General features: G+C 46.3%; 1 protein-coding gene across 5 annotated transcripts in view; it reads left to right on the top strand.

The window, feature by feature from the left end:
* The window catches only part of DAB2IP (DAB2 interacting protein), a 154,827-nt gene that overhangs the window by 36,840 nt on the left and 100,504 nt on the right, over window positions 1-17,483 (top strand). For all 5 annotated transcript variants that reach the window (XM_063409533.1, XM_063409531.1, XM_063409529.1 and 2 more), the window contains exon 2: window positions 2,734-2,837. In XM_063409533.1, coding sequence (XP_063265603.1) covers window positions 2,769-2,837 — 69 coding nt within the window. In that variant the 5' untranslated portion in view covers window positions 2,734-2,768. The remainder of the gene's footprint in view (window positions 1-2,733; window positions 2,838-17,483) is intronic.

Here is a 17,483-nt window from a genome sequence, read left to right on the forward strand (position 1 = left end):
GGAAGAGAGGAGTGAGGATTAATTATTCTGTCAGTCCCAGTGCCTTGAATTAGTTAACAAACCAAATGTGTTTATTACTGTACAGAAAGAGTTTCAGAACTACTCGTAAGCCCCAGGTCCTAAATTAATGCGCAGTGTTTGAGGTGCTGTGTCCTTTTGACAGTGGAATATATTTAACTTAAAAACCTCCTGGTGCCTTCCACAGCCAACAGTGTGTTGGCCCAGCTGTGTGGGGACAGCTGGGAGAGCTTTCAGGGCTTGATAATTTCAAGTTTCTCTTTGAAGATCTTACTCTGCACAGGGGGAAAACCAAAACATTGCAGCCTTCTGTAAATATTTGGAAAAGCAGGAAGCCCTGTTGTTTGTTTCTCCTGTGTTGTATAACGTGGGTGAGCCCTGGGCCCTCTGTGCTATTGAGAGGTGACACAGAACTGCCACCAGGTCTGTCCAGACTGAGATGGAAGTTCAGGAGAGATTGGGAAGAAAAGGCTGAAATCAGACACTGAATCTGATCTCTTGTAGCTTTTTTATTTTACGCACAAGCGGGCAAATTTGACAGAAATCACAGCAAATAAGGCTGGAAGGAGGTGTCTGGTATCCGTCTGCCCCAGGAGAGGGGAGGGAAGGGAGCCCATTGTCCCTGAACCTCGGTGGGCAGGGGCAGCTCTCCCCCTCAGCACCATCAGTTCCAGTGTGTAACTATCCATGGCAGGATGGGACTGTGCCCAGTGCCTAACCCAAATACCTTCTGCTGCAAATTAGACATTTCCTTCTCAGCCTCCAGTGACTGTGGAGAGTTTTTATGACTGGCCTACAGTGCCCTTTTCCTTGGCTCTGGGCTTGCTGTGGCAGCGTGGCTGATGCCAGGCCCTGGGCAGAGTGACCCGGCCTGAGATGGTGCTTCCAGCCCTGAAGAAGTAAAAAGGGCACTTAAACCTTTATATATTCATACTGCTCACCATGTAAAGCTGCTCTGCTGTACATTCCTGGAGTTACTCATTCACCTGTGAGCTATTTTTATTAACCTTTAAAACAAACAGTTCCCCCCACATCCCCCCCAACACCCACACCCACTCCTTCTTCTGGTTATTTCTGGTTTCTTACAGAGGGTTTTGTAACGTGTCTCTCCTGCAGTGAAACCCACAGTACTTAAACAAAGCTAAAATGGGGATTTGACTCCAGCATTTCATGAACCATAAGTTTAATAATTTTAGGAGGGTTTAGGTGCTAGCTCTGTGTTTGTTCTGGGGTCACCCTGATGGGTTTGCTGGCCCTGCTTGGGGTATATTTTAATGATGAAGTAAGAAGCTGAGCTGGGGGCTGTTATCCCCATACAGGCCCTTTCCCTCAGTGCTGAGCACTTTGGGGCTGGGGAGCACGTGGTGAAAGCAATTTCTTGTAGCTGCCTTTCACGTAATGCCATCGTTCCTGTTTTCCAGCCAGGTGTGTGAGAAATGCTTTAAACAATGTTGATTTTTCTGGTCGTTAAGAAAATGCAAAGCAGCTTCTTCAGTTGTCATTTCGAGCTCACTTTCAAAATGCTGTAATCGAGTAGTTTCTTTATGACAATCCAAAAACAAAGCTCAAAGGAATGGGGTAGGAGCCTGAATCTTCTGAGAGGAGATGACACCAAAGGATTTTACTGCTTGAGATTCAAAGTGCAGCTTTCTGCAGAGCAAGTGCCCCGGACATTTGAAGGCTTGGCTGGAAGCTGGGAAGGCAGTGAGCTGCTGGTTTGGGCTGGCTGAGTTTCACACAGGTTACGTGGCAACCAAGGAAGGTGTCACTGAGCCAGCACCTCACCCCGTCCATGGCTGGAATCTCAGTCTGTTCTTTTGGAATAGTTTAACACAGCTCAGGAACTGCTGGGTGGAATTGCTGCTGTTGGTTGTTTCTTGCAGTCAGGCTTTGGCAAGGGCAGAACCGTGCTGAGGAGACAACCTGCATGGAAATGCACGGCTAAGGAGGACTCTGGAATGGTTTGGGAAGGTCTGAGCATCACTGAATGGCAGCTTGGAAATAAACCTGTGTTTCTGAGTTCCATGGTGCTTTCAGAGAGGGTTTGTGAACTGAGGACACACCACCTTACAATGCTGTAGCTGACCTGTCCTGGCATCTTCCTAAATCTCCTCAGTGCTGAGCATAGTTGTTAATTTGCCTTTTCAGCCCCCTTGCTTCCTTGCCAATGAGGAAGGAGGTAAGTGTTCCTATCCTCATTTTATACTTTAGCAAAGGCAGGATTTAATGATTTTTTCCTGGTTCCAAAGCAAATTGCTAGAGGAATTAGCGAGGTAACTTAAGCATCCTGTGCCTCTAACCCCATTAGCAGTTTCCCCGAGGAGGATCAAATCCACGAGTGCACGGATCTGTACTTTGCATATAATTCTCACTCATCTCAATACAGTTTCTGTTTACTCATCTGCAGACTGGAAATAATGATAATGCCAACCCGTCAGGCATTATCTGAAGCTCACAGTTGTATAAAAAATGCTAATTGTCGAAGGTGAAAGTCCTGCTGATGGAATGTTGTTCCAGGCAGCTCGGGGAAACACGAGTGGAATCTGTGGGGTGGTCACGCTGGCTCATTCGCGAGGACATCTCGGGGGGAGATGCCACATTCAACACAGCCTGCTGGTGTTCCTGGCTGTCCCTGTGCTGTCCCTGTGCTGTCCCTGTGCTGTCCCTGTGCTGCGGGGTTTGTTTGTGACTGTGCCTTGTTCTCTGTGTCCCCAGAGTCCCCCCCGGAGCGGTGCGGGCAGAGGCGCAGCATGCCCAGCGGCATCTCGGACAAGAACCCCGCCATGGAGCCCGCGGCCACCACGCCCTTCCGGGTCACGGTCAGTGTCCCCCTGCCCAGCAGGGCCTGGGTCCTGGGGCTGCCAGTGGGGAGAGCAGCCTGCCCACCCCGAGAGGAGAAGTGCTGCCTGTGGAACTGCGTGTTTGTAGGAGATTGGGGTGCTGTTAGATACTGTTAGCTACAGGCAGCTGCCAGATGTGTCCTGGTAGGGCAGTGGGGTTTGAGTGGAGTCTGGAGCTGCACTTGGGAGACGTTCCTGGAGAGGTTTCCCTGGTGAGTCCTGGGTACATTTACCTGTCTGCAGCTGTACAGGGTGTGCTCACACTCCTACAGAGAGAAAATCTCCTCCAGAGGAACCTGTCATTAACTCATGGGACACCTGCCAAGCTGGGACTGCCCAGAGCCTGGGATCCTGTCCCAGCAGGAGCCTGGAGAGCCATCCACATTTTCCATGGCTTCAGTCCCTGTGCTCTGAGATGTCACTGATTGTTCACTACCACGACTAACAGTGGTCTGGGTGCTCCGTGGGAAGGGCACTGCAGTGTCCAGTGACAGGAACAGGGACCCCAGGAATGGGATCTGTCAGTGCCCAGTGTCAGCACAGCGTGAGGAGTGTGAGCACAGACACATCAGCTCTGGGCTGGCTCTCGTTGCACACAGCTGTTTTTATTCAGAGAGGACACAAATGGTCTTGCAGCAGCTTTGCTCCATACAGGTTTTCTCTGCAGGCCACACCTTCTTTACAGACTCAGCTGCTGCTTACCAAACTCAGGGAGGCAGAACCAGAATTTCAAAGGAAAGACAATGGTGCAATCTGAAAAAAAATAATCTGAGCACACCCGGTTCACCTGAGAACGTTTGTGCTGGTGAATGAGTCATGATTAGCAGTTTGGACAAGGAGTTTATTTTAGTTCTAGAAATTGTCCTTGCAGCCATCAGAACCTATCAATCTCAGTGCATGAATGTCCTTGAACTTAAACAAGTACTGCTGATTGGTGAAAATGGCAAAACATGACGGGAAAATCTGGATTCTTCACAAGACAGAGAATTTGGGAATATTTTTCTTAGTGTCCCTACAGTCAAAGAAAATAGAAAGCTGTTTATTCCTTTCCAATGGCATATATCCTGCTTTTTAGATTTTTAGAGAAGCTATTCCAGCTTTGAGCTGCACAAAAGCTGCTATGAGCCCCTGGTGGTGGAACAGCTGATGTGGGGCGCAGTTCCTTGCTTTGAGCAGCTCTGTTACTCGGTGTGGATTAAATAAGGGCACCATCACACGGGTAATACATGACATTTGTCTTCTCCGAGTTCAAATCCACCCTCATCTCATTTCTCCCCTGCTCCCCCTCCGAGTGTCACTGCATTAATATGAATGGCTTCATTAGGTACAGTTGGTGCTGCTGCCCAGCCTTCAGCAGATGTCTGACTTTAGAAATATATTCTCCCTCACCTTCCTTCATTAACCAGAGGAACATTAGCAGTCAGTCCACTCCAGCCACTGGGAATAGTAATTAGTGCCTTAGTTTAGTGGTAATGGGATTATTACTTTTGAGCCTGCTGTTGTAGGTTTGGAAATTGTAAGCTTTTCATATTTTACAGCTGATTGTTCTTCCCTGACATCTCCATCCTTCTGCTGTTGAGTCTCCAAGGGCCTGGGAAGCTCAGGAGCCATTGGATTCAGCTGTTTTGGCAGTGTTGCACTCCCAGTTGCTTTCTTTCATTTCAGAACTAGAGCAAACTAGGTTGGAAATTTGGGAGCTTCCCTTGGGAGTTCCCTTCCCACACAGAAGTCTGCCAGGCAGGTTACAGATAATTGGACATTGTGGTTTTTGAAAACAAGAGCTCCTGGTAGTTTTTGAATTATAGAATATAAACCTTGAAAATCAAGTCTTAAGATTTCTGTATCTTAATATGTGACTTAACTGTTCTTACCCCTTCTCCTAAAAGAAAATTTTAATGAAGCTTCTTAAACTTGGAAAAATCTCCTCTAGTCCTGGTTATCTCATGCTGTATGAGAATTATTTTCCATGTAAATCCCTCCCTTCCCTTCTGTGCTCTCAGAGCTCTGTATGAGCTGATGCAGAATGAGAAATTCGAGGCTCCAGCACAATGGTCCCTGAGCTGAGGTTCCTTGTCCTGAGGCTGCTCTCAGGGCCAAGAGTTCAGATTTCAGTCCCCACTTGCAGTGGGCACCTGGCAGAGCTGGGGGTGCTGCAGGGCTGGAGACACCACAGCCCCTTCTCCACCCCGTGGTCAAAGCCTTGCTTTGAGGAAAATCCAGAGGAGCATCTGCCTCTCTGCACTGAATCCCAACAGCTCGAGGTGTGAGATGGGTTAGACCTGAAATTTGGGGGGTATTTTATCAAACTCAGGGGAAAGTGTGCTGAGTGCCAATGAAATCCCTCACTGTGCCCAGCTTGCAGGGAAGGGAGGATTTGCTGAGGCTCACTGGGGAGGACTCACTCCCATCCCATCAAGCACTGCCATCTATTGACTCCTTCTGTTAGAGCCCGATTTACTTCATTTTCTAGGAAAATATCCCAGGCCAAGCAAAGTCCAAACTGCCAGAAAAATTGAGGAAGAATCTGTATTCTGTATTTTACTAGACAGAATTTAGGATTTCTTTATTCAGCCCTTTAATACTCAGTTCCAGGAGCACCAAAAACACTTCTTCAGTGCTTGTTCTGGTTGAAGCCACATTGGCTCCAAAAATCCTCCAAAACCACCCCAAAACACAGTTTTTCTTCTTGTAACATGAACTTGTTTTCCTGCAGTTTTCCTGCCTGTTTGGGCTGGGTACACAGCTGAATTGCAGTGATCCATCATAAGCTACTCCTACAGCATTCCTCCATCTATCCTGGTTTTAATCCTTGATAAATGAAGTATTAAATACTAATGGCAGTAAATGGAAACTCCTGGAGAGATGAAAGTGAGGAGCCCTTCTGCCATTCCTCTTCACTGAACATAATCCTAAATAATGGGATCCCAGTTCAAGCTGCTGTGGACAAGATATTGAAGGATTTTTTCCCCCAAGTTTTTGCCTGTGCCTAAAACACTCTATTTTCCATTTAATTTTTTTTTTTTTTGAAAAGCAGTCATGTAAATTATATTATAATGATTTGGCTTTGGAGAATTTATGTTCCTGTATTATGTGGAGAGTGGAATGGCACTTCCCTCGGCATGATCACCCCTCTTTAATTGAAATGTAATTGTTTACTAAACCATTGCAGCTCAAAGGGAAAATTACTGTCATTTTGGTCTGTGGCTGCATACATTAAAGTGCCCCTTTTGTAGGGATTGAATTTAAGGAGAATAGGAACATTATCACAGATGATATACAAACATAAAGCCATTATCATTAAACTGTCAGCTGCAACTGACTTTGGGTAACCAGTGTTGGTGGCAGCAAGAAATATGGAAATTACTGGAGAATGTATCAGCTCAGTCATCACTTCAGCAACAGGACATGCTTGGAAGCTTTGGGCTTGTGAGCATTTCAGAGATTGGAAGAAAAACGAGGTTATTTGGAGCCTTTGCAGTTATTTCCAGTCTTGGCAGAAATCAGGAGGGTTCCTCTGGCCCTCAGAGGGGTTTGTCAGGTCCCCAGCACCCAGACCTTGTGCCTTAAGCATCCCTTGGAGATGGATTTCCAGGCTCTCCACAAAGGTGCTTTGTTCCTACCACCCTCATTTTCCAGCTGGGAAAATGGAGGGAGGGAAAACTTAGCTAACTTGAATTTGATCTTGCTTCCAAGCCCAAAAATACGTCCTGAGCCGAATTTCTTCGTTTCTAATTCCCAATCCTGGTGTTAACCACTAGCTAAGCTGTTCCTAATTACCTCTCTGAAATCCTCCTCAGTTTCAAGAGAATTAAATATTCTCCAAATTGATGCTGTAATGTGAAAAAGAGTAAGTGGGTTCCTGGACTCCCAAGTCCTTGTTCCTAGTGCAGAAATGCCTTGACTTTTTAACTTTCTCTGTCAGCACCTCATGATGTCAAATTTCTAATTGCTTGTTATTTAAATTAGAGCCCTCTGCCTTATTTTTCTAAGCCATCTTATTAATACGAATCTGTGAGTATTTTTGATCTTTAATTTTTGCTTGTGCTTTATGAGACATGAGATAAATTCTAGTTAAGGTAGGAAGCATAAATTTCATTTTGAAAAAGGGAATCTTTTTCCCTACTCAATGCTCCCTTGCACAGAGGGATTGGAAAGTGAACCTGACTGTAAAGATATTTTTAATTCTTTGAGCCTGACCTTGTATATCTTGTATTATTTTTTAAGTAAACCTGGAATTTCCAGTTGGGGAGTACTGCAAGACAACATGGTCAGAGATAGGAGGGGCTGTCAGATTTCAGCACAGAGCTGCAGTCCAAACCACTGAGGATTTATGATGTGCATCAAGCAGGAGACAGGAATGACAGCATAAAAGACATGGTGCTGTGACCTGCTTCACTGAAAGGGGCTCAGCAAGGCAGGCTATGGATTTTTTCCCTTTTTGAACCGAGTGTGTTCCAGGGAGGTCTCTTTGTCAGAGCCTGCAGCCGTCTGAGGGACAGTTTTAGAGAAAAGCAGAGCATAAGGGCTCATCAACAGCTTGATTCACACACTGAGGCCACCTCTCTGTAGAAGTGTGGGTGATCCTGTTGTAGTTTTTGTGGGGTCTGGCCTGCTCTCCATTGCTGTCACACCGTGGGCTTGGACAGCAGAGGGTCCCTGGGCAGGAGCAGGGCTGGCTCTGGAGGGGGCACTGAGGGGAGGGGACGTGGCCTGTGCTGCTGCAGGAGGAGGCTCCTGAGGATCCCCACAGTGCCCAGGCAGAGCCCCTGGGTTACCCTGCAGCTCCCACCCAGAGGGAAAGGCCACAGATCACCGAATTTCACCACTGAAATGTGTTCTGGACTGGGGCAGGAGCTCACGGTACTGCTCCCTGTGTGAGGCTTGGGCAGGGCATAAACAGGGAAACTTGTGCTTCTGGGGGAGATAAAGTCAAATACTGTGTAGTTCTTGGGTGGGAAAGGGGAAAACAAACGTTTCAGGAAGTTGCCTGGCTCTACAGAGGATCTAAATTGGCCCAATTCCATTGGTTTTGGTCAGCTACTCCAGATGTTTGCACTTCCTCAGCCTCTGAGGACACTGGGCTGATCCCTCTGGGCTGTGTGAAACCCAAGGCTCCAAGCAGGGCTCAGGGTCCCAGCGTGAACAGCAGAAAATCCTCGGGACTGGGACAGATTCCTTGAGCCAGGAGCGAGAAGGGAAGGATGAGAGTGAGAAAGCTCCAAACTCCCCTCCCCAGAAATCTTGAGCAAGTTTTTGTGGGATGAACCCGTGTTGTTCTCTGAATTTCACGGCTCTCCTCAGATCCCTCCATTCCTCCACTCCTGGGGAAGCAGTGTTGTAGCCAGATGAGAAATACCAACAGCTCCTGTGTGTTTTCATGGAGAGAGCCCATGGGAGGAATATTTAACATTTAGGCAGTAAGTAGGGCTAATAGGAAATGCTAATTCACATTTCATTCTTTTGATCAGTGTATATTGAATGATAATTACAGTGATAGTACTTGGCACTTCTGTAGCACCTTTCATCTGGAGCTGTTAAAGTGTTCTGCCAATCTGAATGAATTCAGGCTTGCAGGCACTGTGGGGTTGCAATTTACCATAATGCCTGAAAATAAATGGGAAACTAAGGCCTGGGAAGATTATACCACTTTCCCTATCATTCAAAATCTGTATGAAACAGCTGGGGCTGTGTGGTAGTGCTGCTGGTCATCTCAGAAGAGACAAAACCAACTCAAGGCATAGCTATAAATGGTGAAAGTGGTTTAACCCCACCAGGTGACCGGCCTTTACTCTCTAAAACATGTTTGTTTGGCATTTTTTGTGGTAATTTACCAATTCAGTGGGCACTCAGGTGCTCTGGTGTATTTTTGTTTGAATTCCCCTCACAAAGACAGAGAAATAATCTCAGATTCTCTCTGAATTTTTCAGCAACGTACCTGGATCCATATCCATTCTTTAGAGGCTTCCATCTCCAAAGCATGATTTGAACAAAAATGTTCATTTCAAAGCTACCACAAGAAAAAAATTCATAATGTTTCAGTGTCTTCCCAGGAAGCCCAAGTGCAAACAGCCTGGACTAATTGATAGGCTTTAGGGAGGCAAATGGACCTGACTGGTTTCATTTCTGTGGAGTGAATGAAAGGCAGAAAGTAAACAAACAAAAGCCTCAATTTGTTTAGACCTCTGGGCACTGAGAACTCTCACATTGCTGGTAGCACAAAGAAAAGAGGGCCATTAGAATATCCAACATGACAGTGTCCCTTTTATTTGTTTCTGGGTCACAGATAAAGAATTGTCCTGCAGATATGAAAGGTAGGATAATAAACACATTCCATTCTCCCCCTTTCAGTAGCACTGGCATTGTGCTTTCAGAAAACACGTCAAGGAGTGGAAGGTATTATCTGAATCTCCTGGATACTGCAGCATGAGTGCCCACTGCATTAGGACCTTCATCTCTGAACTTCTTCCATTGGGGATTTGCTTTAGCTCGGGGATATTTGGTATTTGCTTAAATACTGAATTCATTGCATGGAATTCACAGAAATCTGTGTCATTGCCACAATTCACCCTGAACAGGTCTCAATACATTTCTACCAAGTTTTGTTTCTGAGACAGATTTTTCTCTAGTTTAGACTAAACACTTCTCCTTAATTGCCAGGACATATTTTGAGCCATAATTTCTGGTCTTTCACTGTAGATGTTCACATGGCACCTGTGCACTTTGGTAATAACGAGGGTGCTGTGACAGGAGGCCATGGGAGCGATTCCCCCTCGCAGCTGGCAGGGGTCCTGTCCCTGCTCTTCACTCCGTGCAAGTGGCTGAGCTGTCACAGGCACGGAGGAGTTTTTGGCCCTTGGCTGGCTCGTTTGGAAGTTGTTCTGGAGATTCCTCATTCCCTCCAGATCGCAGCCTCGTGTGAGGCTCTCTCCAGGTGGTGCCACTGTTGTTCCAAACCAAGTGCAGCTGCCTGGAACAGCAGCCCTGATCCCGCGCTCCCCTGGTGAGTGCAGGCACCCAGGACACTGCAGATAAAGAATTTGGATTCCTGGCTCAGGGTGGAGCACTCAGGGGAAGATGGCATTGATTTCCAGATACTTTTTTCAAACTTTAGTTGCTATGGAAACAAGATTCCCTTTCTCCTCCGTGCTGTCACTTTTCCTCAGCGCTGCACTCTGATAAGCAATGGGCTGTGTTTGTCCTCCCCACACGCTTTTTCCCAGTGATATTCATGGCTCAGGCATCAAGGATAATTTGAGAGAGAGCTGGGGAAGCTCTGCTGCTTTTCCTGAGGTGTTCAGGTGTTCCCAGGCCTGGCGCTCTGCCAGAATCCTTCTTGTCTTTATCTTCCTCCATAATTACAGTGGATCATATCTTCCCTGCAACATTTTTCAAAGCACCAAGGAAATTAGCTCCAGAACTAATCATGTCTTTATTTCCTGAATGGCTCAGTGTAGTTCCCTGCATGGCTCTACGGAATGGGATTTGCCCTGAGCAGTGTCACCTGTCCCTGCCCTGTCCCCTCCCTTCATTCCTGCCTCCTCCAAGGTCATCTCCATGGCATTCCCACCATGGCACAGCCTGGCCTGACTGCAGTACACAATTAAGGTTACTTCACTTGACTAAACTCAAGGTTAATTTACTTCACATTTCCCAAGGAAAAGGCAAAGGGTGATGGGTACAGGTTGGTCCTGGACAGAGGCCATTTAGACACAAGAATTTAAAAAAATTGCTGTTCTTAGGGGGTGGAAGAGGAGACCTTCATATCCCTTCCTGGGAAACAAGGGAGTGTCCCAGCTAGTGTGGCACTGACTGTGACAGAGGGACACGTGCTGGCCTTGCCCTCGGGCCCTCTGGGAACCAAGCCTTCCTTGATAATTACCAACCAAGTCAAAAATAGTTAAGGAATCAGTGACTGACACTTAAATCTGCCTGATAGAATTGAAACTTCCTGCGGGGTGACAAAATTCTGCTTTAAAGAGTAAATCCACTGCTAGTAATTAGGCAAGAAATAGTCACTGCTAAGACCCAAAAATAGGATCTGTCACTTGCAATGTCTGTCTTATTATTTTGAGGGATAAACCAGCAGTGAACTTAATTTTTGCCTCCAGTTCCTGAAGGATATTCTTTTTGGTTTATATCTTTCAATGTGAGTGTTTTAAGAGAATTGTCACTTGTGCTGCCTCACATCACCTTCCTCAGCACCTCAGCCCAAAATCAGAAAAAAAGGACGAGCTGAGGAGGGAGAGGAAGGGAGTAAAGGTGGAGAAAAAGAGCAGTGAGTAGTCTTGTCTTGGGTTTCATTTCTCTCTGAGCTTTCTTAATCAAAAAGCTCTCTGATCTGTGTGTCCTGAAGGATGGAGAAATCATAAAAGCCAGGCTGGTACTCCTGGAAATGTCGTGTGTGTGTTTTATTTATCCTTCCATTGTAATTTTCCTCCCTTTTTCCAAAGCTGTAAGTAGGAGGTGAATCAAACTGAAATAGTGATTTTCATAAATTCTGAGATGGGGATAAATGAACTTCATCTTCAGTGTTTGCACAGTGTCTGGGAAGTGAGTTGTCTAGGGAGGTAGATAGGGGAAAGGCAGGGCTGATGCATCATCTGAATTCCAGTTGGTATTCCCCACACCTTCACAAAAGTGAGCGTTTTTGTTTGATTGCAGCTGTAATTATTGCTGAATACAAATGTTCCAATTTAAGCTGCAGAAATGTAGGGAAAGTCTTTGAAGCCAAGAGCATCTGCCTGGAACATGAGTTTCATATTTGAATGAGTAACTTTTACTGCAAAATTACACAATGAATCCCTACATTCAAAAGATAATAATATTTTTTTTACTCTAAACACATCATCTACCAACTGCTTTTTAAAATTTATTGGCTTGGCAGCTGGTTTTGTAGAAAATGTGTTACTGAAATCACACAAGGTTTGTCAGAGAAAATGAGGCAGCTTGGTGTTGGAACCTTCCTGTAGACTTGGAGCTGGCCATCAATATTCTGGAAAATGGGGTTCTCTTATTTGCTCTGCCCCAGAGGTTTCAGGTGGAGCAAGCAGGGAGATGCCTGACACAGCAGGACATCCATACAGCAAACTTGGGAAAGCAGGGAGAAAACACATTTGTTAACCTGTTTACTCTGCATCACACCCAAAGGTGGACTTCAAAAGGGAGCAGCAATGTAAAGAGATTAATGGAGGTGGTTTTCTCCTCTCCCCTGTGTGTTCATTTCTCATCCTGGCCAGCTCTGATACCTGTTTTAGCAGGAGCCATGTGTCTGGAGGGTGAAGTGATCCTGGCTTTGCAGCTTCTCTGGGCACAGTCAGTGCAGCAAATCACTGGGACAGCTCTGCCCTCACCCCCTCCCTCTGTGCCTGCCACAGCCCTCCCTGCTGACAGCATCTCCTCCCTGCTCCCACCTCCACCAGCCTGCCCTCCTCTCTCCCTCCCTGCACAGGAACCTTGTTGAGGCACAGACCTGCCTGGGGACTGGCTTTTAAAAGGCTATTCTCATTTCTGAGACTGGGAAAGAATTAAATTAATCTGCTTTATATGAAAAAATACCTTCTGTCCTGAAATAGAAGGGCACAATGGTTGATGTCAACTGTTCCTAGACAGATTTTGTACCTGTGTAATGGTCCTGAGCCCAGTGGTCAGTGACCCACTGGAGCTGAAGTGCTGCCCCACAGAAACAAAGTGCAGCTTTTGGAACCTCCTGGGCTCCTGAGCCCTTGGCAGAACCCCAAGGGGCCTGGGTCAGGATGTTTCAGAGTTTTGGATACAGCAGTTTGTGCTCTGGGTTGGGGCACTCCGTTGTGCCTTTCAGTGCTCCACCCCACTGAAATCCTCCTGCAGGTGCCATCCCTGCTTGGCTGTCCCCAGTTCTGCTCCCTTGGGGTGAATCTCTGCTCTTCAAGGTTACTTGCATTCTCCCTGTGTCTCTGTTTCTGCATCTTTCATCCCTGATTGCTCAATTACCCTGCTCCTACCTTCCCAAGGAATATTTATCTGTCTTGTTGGGATGTGAAATGTTGACAGTATGATAATTACAGAGCTGGGAACAAATAATCCAGAGTAGTGTGGGTTTGTTTTAATAGGAGAACAAAAGAATCCAAATTGAAGAACCAAGTGATCACTGAATAACAACTGTCAAAGTGTGGTTGGGGTCTGGATTCTTCCTGACACTTGAATTCCTTCATCCTTTATTAATGTCCCACCTGTTCCCTGTCCATGTTCTGTGGAAGTTCATCAGTGCTAATTGGAGAATCCAGATCCAGACTTCCCAAGGTTTCTGTTACTTTACCAAAGGCAGGAAGGAAATCTGCCCCGAACAGAAAAGGAACAAAGTGAAATTCTGCAAAGAAGCAGTTAGCTGAAAACATGAGGGAGAATGTCCTGAGCTGAGAGCTGCCAGTCCATGGAATTCTTTCTCCAGGGCAGTGGGAGAAGATCCCGTGACCAAGGCAGATTCAATAAAATAGGTAAAATCTTTATGGAAATGGAGCTCAAGCAGCAATTCTTTGTTGGCCAGAGGTGGGAAAGGGATGAGATGTTGTTAATGTGTTCTGTTACTGCTGCTTCTCTGTGACTTGCTGATACTCACACGTGTGAGATTTGCCATATTCATAATTAACCCCCAGCGCCTCTCATTCGATGCAATTCCAGCTCTCCTGACCTGGCCAGACCCGCACTGTCCCCTGGGTGACCTGGGGGACATCAGTGCATCTCCATCTGATTTTTCAGATGGGCTGAGCTGTGCTTGCAGTGACGCTGCAGATCTGATTCATCTGTGGCCTGGCAGGGCAGTGTTGCTAAGCAGCGCTTACACCAGGAGCTGCTCCTCACACTCCGGGGCTGCTTCAGGACCTGGCCCCTCTCGTGATCCTGAGATCCTGAGAGCTGCATCTCCGTGTCCATCCTGGAACAGAGCACAGATCCGACCACAGAGCAGCAGGGTTGGGGTTTTTATTGCAGTTACCTCTGACACGCAATGGGTTTGCAGATATTTCATCATTCCTTTGGGGTTTAGCCTAAATCCAAGAACTTCTCTCTCAGAAAGGCTTTCCTTATCCCTTTAGAATAAGATTGTAGGGTGACATCAGTCAGAGCAAGTGGTGGCTCCTTGCTCCTAGTGAGACATCAGGGGAGGTTAGATGAGATATTAGGAAAAGTTTCTTCATGGAAAAGACTGTCCAGTGTTGGGACAGCTGCCCAGGGAGGTGACAGTCACCCTCCCTGGAAGTGGATGTGGCACCTGGGACGTGGTTCAGTGAACAGGCAGGTGGTGCTGGGTTCATAGCTGGAATTGGTGATGTTACAGTTCTTTTCCAACCTTAACAATTCCATGATTCTCTGATCTGCTGCTGCCCATAGGGCTCACAGGGTGACTGGGAACAGTCCTGAGATTCATCAAATTAAATGGAGAAAGAGACACTGAGGGACTTTGCACCCACTAAACACAGCCATGGGTTCAGAAGGAGAACACACATTAATCTGTGGGTGCATTTCGAGGTCCAGAGAGGATAAACTCTTTTGGTTTTCCTTTGAAGTTCACATCTCTCCTGCTCTGCAGACTTTGGGGGCTGTTGCCCTCCTTTTCCCTTTCCCTGGCATTGCATTGGACAAAACTTCAGAGCAAGCTTGGGTTTGCCACGTAAACAGAATTTGGAGGTGTTGGTTGATAAACTTGCAAAAGTGTCATTTCCTAAGGTTTCTGCAGATTTCTCATAAGTTTGGGGGTGTCTTCAGCCTCAAGGTTGGCACTGTCTTGCCTCCCATGTGCCCGAGTTCAGAACAGCCCCCGTGCAGGCCTCGTGTATCCTGGAAATGCAATTTTTGGGAGGGAATTCCACAGGGGCCGTGTGCTCGGTCACCTGAACAGAGCCCTTCATCACACCTGACAGGAGCAGAGCTGCAGGACAGCAAAGCAACTTACAACTCCAAAGTCCAAACCAGAAAGAGCTGACAGAAATAAATGATATATGAAGCGTTTGAGGGGCTGCAGACACTCCCAGCCCTGTGCCTCCAACACTGAACAAATGAAAAACATTTGATCCATAAAGGTCAGCGCTGTACAGAAATTCCCTTCCTGCCCTGCTTCAGTGCCAGGGACCACTTGGGGGATTATTTCTGTTTTTGTTCTTCTGAGAGACACAAATGGTGCCTGGGCTCACCCTCAGAGTTGTTCTGGGCTCTGCATTCTTGGGGTAGCTCAATGCAGTCGTGTTCTACAGAGAGAAGGGTAAAAATGCACTCTTAAATGTCTTTACCTAGTAAGAAGCAGCATCAGATGCTCCCCAAAAAAGCTTTCTCTTTTATTTTGAAAGCTAAGACTAACATGGGTAATTGCAGAAATGGGTAAACTCATTTGTTTGGAACATTTATGGCTATAAAAGGATGCTTAGTGTTGGCACAGCTCTACTTGTTTCACAAATACAAATATTAATTATCCATTCAGTGGAGCCTCAATAAGAGGCTATTTCTATGTGCTGTGCAGGAGCAGAAAAAAACCCAGACTAATTCCAGAATTAAATTAAGTTTAAAAATTGTAAAGCCCAGGATAAGGATGGGTCTGGTAGAGAAGATTTACTCCCAGTTTTATACCTTATCCCTGCCATAGCAGAACACGTGGAGACCTGGGATGAAAGGCTGCATTGCCCACTTGTACTCACAGCAAACACTTATTTATTGCAGTTTCCTTATTATGAGTAGTGGAAAAATTCCTGATGTCCTCTCATGTCCCCCAGAGTTGAGATTTGCTTGAACTAAAACAAAAAGATGTGGAAGAGCTACAAAAATAACCCCATCTGTTCAGTAGTTCCTGTGATCTGCCTTTGTAGGGGGTGTTCTGTGTGGGTTTGGGGTGCCAGCAGGGCTGTGTCTGTGTTCCTGTCTGACCAGTGCCCCCCAGTACCTCCCAGTACCTCCCAGTGCCCCCCCAGTGCCCCCCCAGTGCCCCAGGGCAGACCCCCACACTGCCCCAGCCTCTCCCTGTTTTCCTGGCTTAGAGAAGATGGAGAACTGCCAGGACTCTTCCAAAGAAAGCTGCTCGTGAGGCATCCTGCCTGATTTATTGATACATCGTTTTTTAAATTTTATCTCTATTGTGTTTCCATGGTGCTGAATTTTTACCTTTATAACTTTATCGTGTGGGTTCGCTGCGAGTGAACATTATTGGTGTGGGAGTCAGCTCCAGACACAAGACTTGCATCATTACTTTATGTTTAATAAAACAGGAGCTCCAGATTTTGCTGTCATTAACACTCTGCTCAGTTTTGTCCCCCTCCCTTTTTCTCTCTCCTTTCTCGTTTTTTTTCATGTTGCCCCAGGGCGTGTGGAATTCTACAGTTCCTGCATCTCAAAGGCATATGGTGCTGATGGGTTTGCACATATGCTTTAAAAGTATTATAATACCAAAAATATTCAAACATTGTAATAGAATATAAGATTATTTCCAGGTTCTAGGGTAATTGATAATGCCAAATTTGATAGGGAGGAAGAATTTACATGAGAGTCCCACCTCCCTCAGTCTGCAGTGAGATGATGGTGTTGGATTTTGGGCTTGTCAAATATATAAGAAAAGAGCCCAAATGACAGCAGATTTAATTGTGCTGTTTTGAATTGTGCCATCCTGTTTTAGCTGAAGTTGCCGTGGTTGTGATTAAGCCATTCCTCAAAAGGATTTGTTTTGTTTTCTTCTGCCTTCGTTCTTTGTGTCTTTATCATGTCTTCAGTCAGCTCTTGTGATTAGAGCGATTGTACTCCGGGCTTGGAGATGTCAGAGGCAAAACAGCAGAAACAAAGCAAGAAAAGCAACGCCCTTGCACTTGAAAAGTGAAATCCGTGCTCAGTGGGAGCTCTGTGTTCCCACTGGATCCCTGGGGGTGTCCCAGGCCAGGCTTGGGCTGCCTGGGACACCCTGGGACAGTGGGAGGTGTCCCTGCCATGGCAGGGGTGGCCCTGGGTGCTGTTTGAGGTCCTCCCAACCCAAACTGCCCTGTGTTCACCCCTTCTTCTTGCCAGGCTTGATGATTTCTGTGCCACATTGCTCTGTGGGCTTCCAGGGCTTGCATGGGGCCACACTCCTGACCACAATGATTGTCTCTAAAGACCCTAAAAGATCTCCTCTTGCTCAGACCTTAGGCTGTGCAGGGATGAATTTATATAGCTGCTTCCATTGTAAAGGATATTTCATTATTTATTCTAGCTGAAGGGATTTTGGGCTCTGCAGATTTCATTTTTTGTCATTTCATAGAGACTATTAACTTCTGAATGAAACCTGTCTCGGTTACTGGCTTAATCTTTGCTGAGATATTTTTGCTAGTGGTGAATGCTGCCCACACACAGGAAGACACAATTCTGCCCTAGACAGCTCTCAATATAAACTTAAAAGTGTATTAGGAACATGCATGCAAAGGGCAGTGCTTTAATTGCTGGAAGTGCCAAGAATGCAGCTCAGCTAGAGGAGCCGGCAATGCTCAGAGGGTGGGATTAGCCTTGTTTGTCTGGAGATCAGAATCAAACGTGGTTTAAAGTCATAAATGAAGAAGAAATGGATCATGTCCTTATGATCTCACTAGGAAAGCTCGGCGGTCACACCCCGGGTCAGAATCTCTCTCCTGTATTTTCACAGAC

The sequence above is a fragment of the Prinia subflava genome, chromosome 12 (assembly GCF_021018805.1).
Source record: "Prinia subflava isolate CZ2003 ecotype Zambia chromosome 12, Cam_Psub_1.2, whole genome shotgun sequence".
Taxonomy (NCBI): domain Eukaryota; kingdom Metazoa; phylum Chordata; class Aves; order Passeriformes; family Cisticolidae; genus Prinia; species Prinia subflava.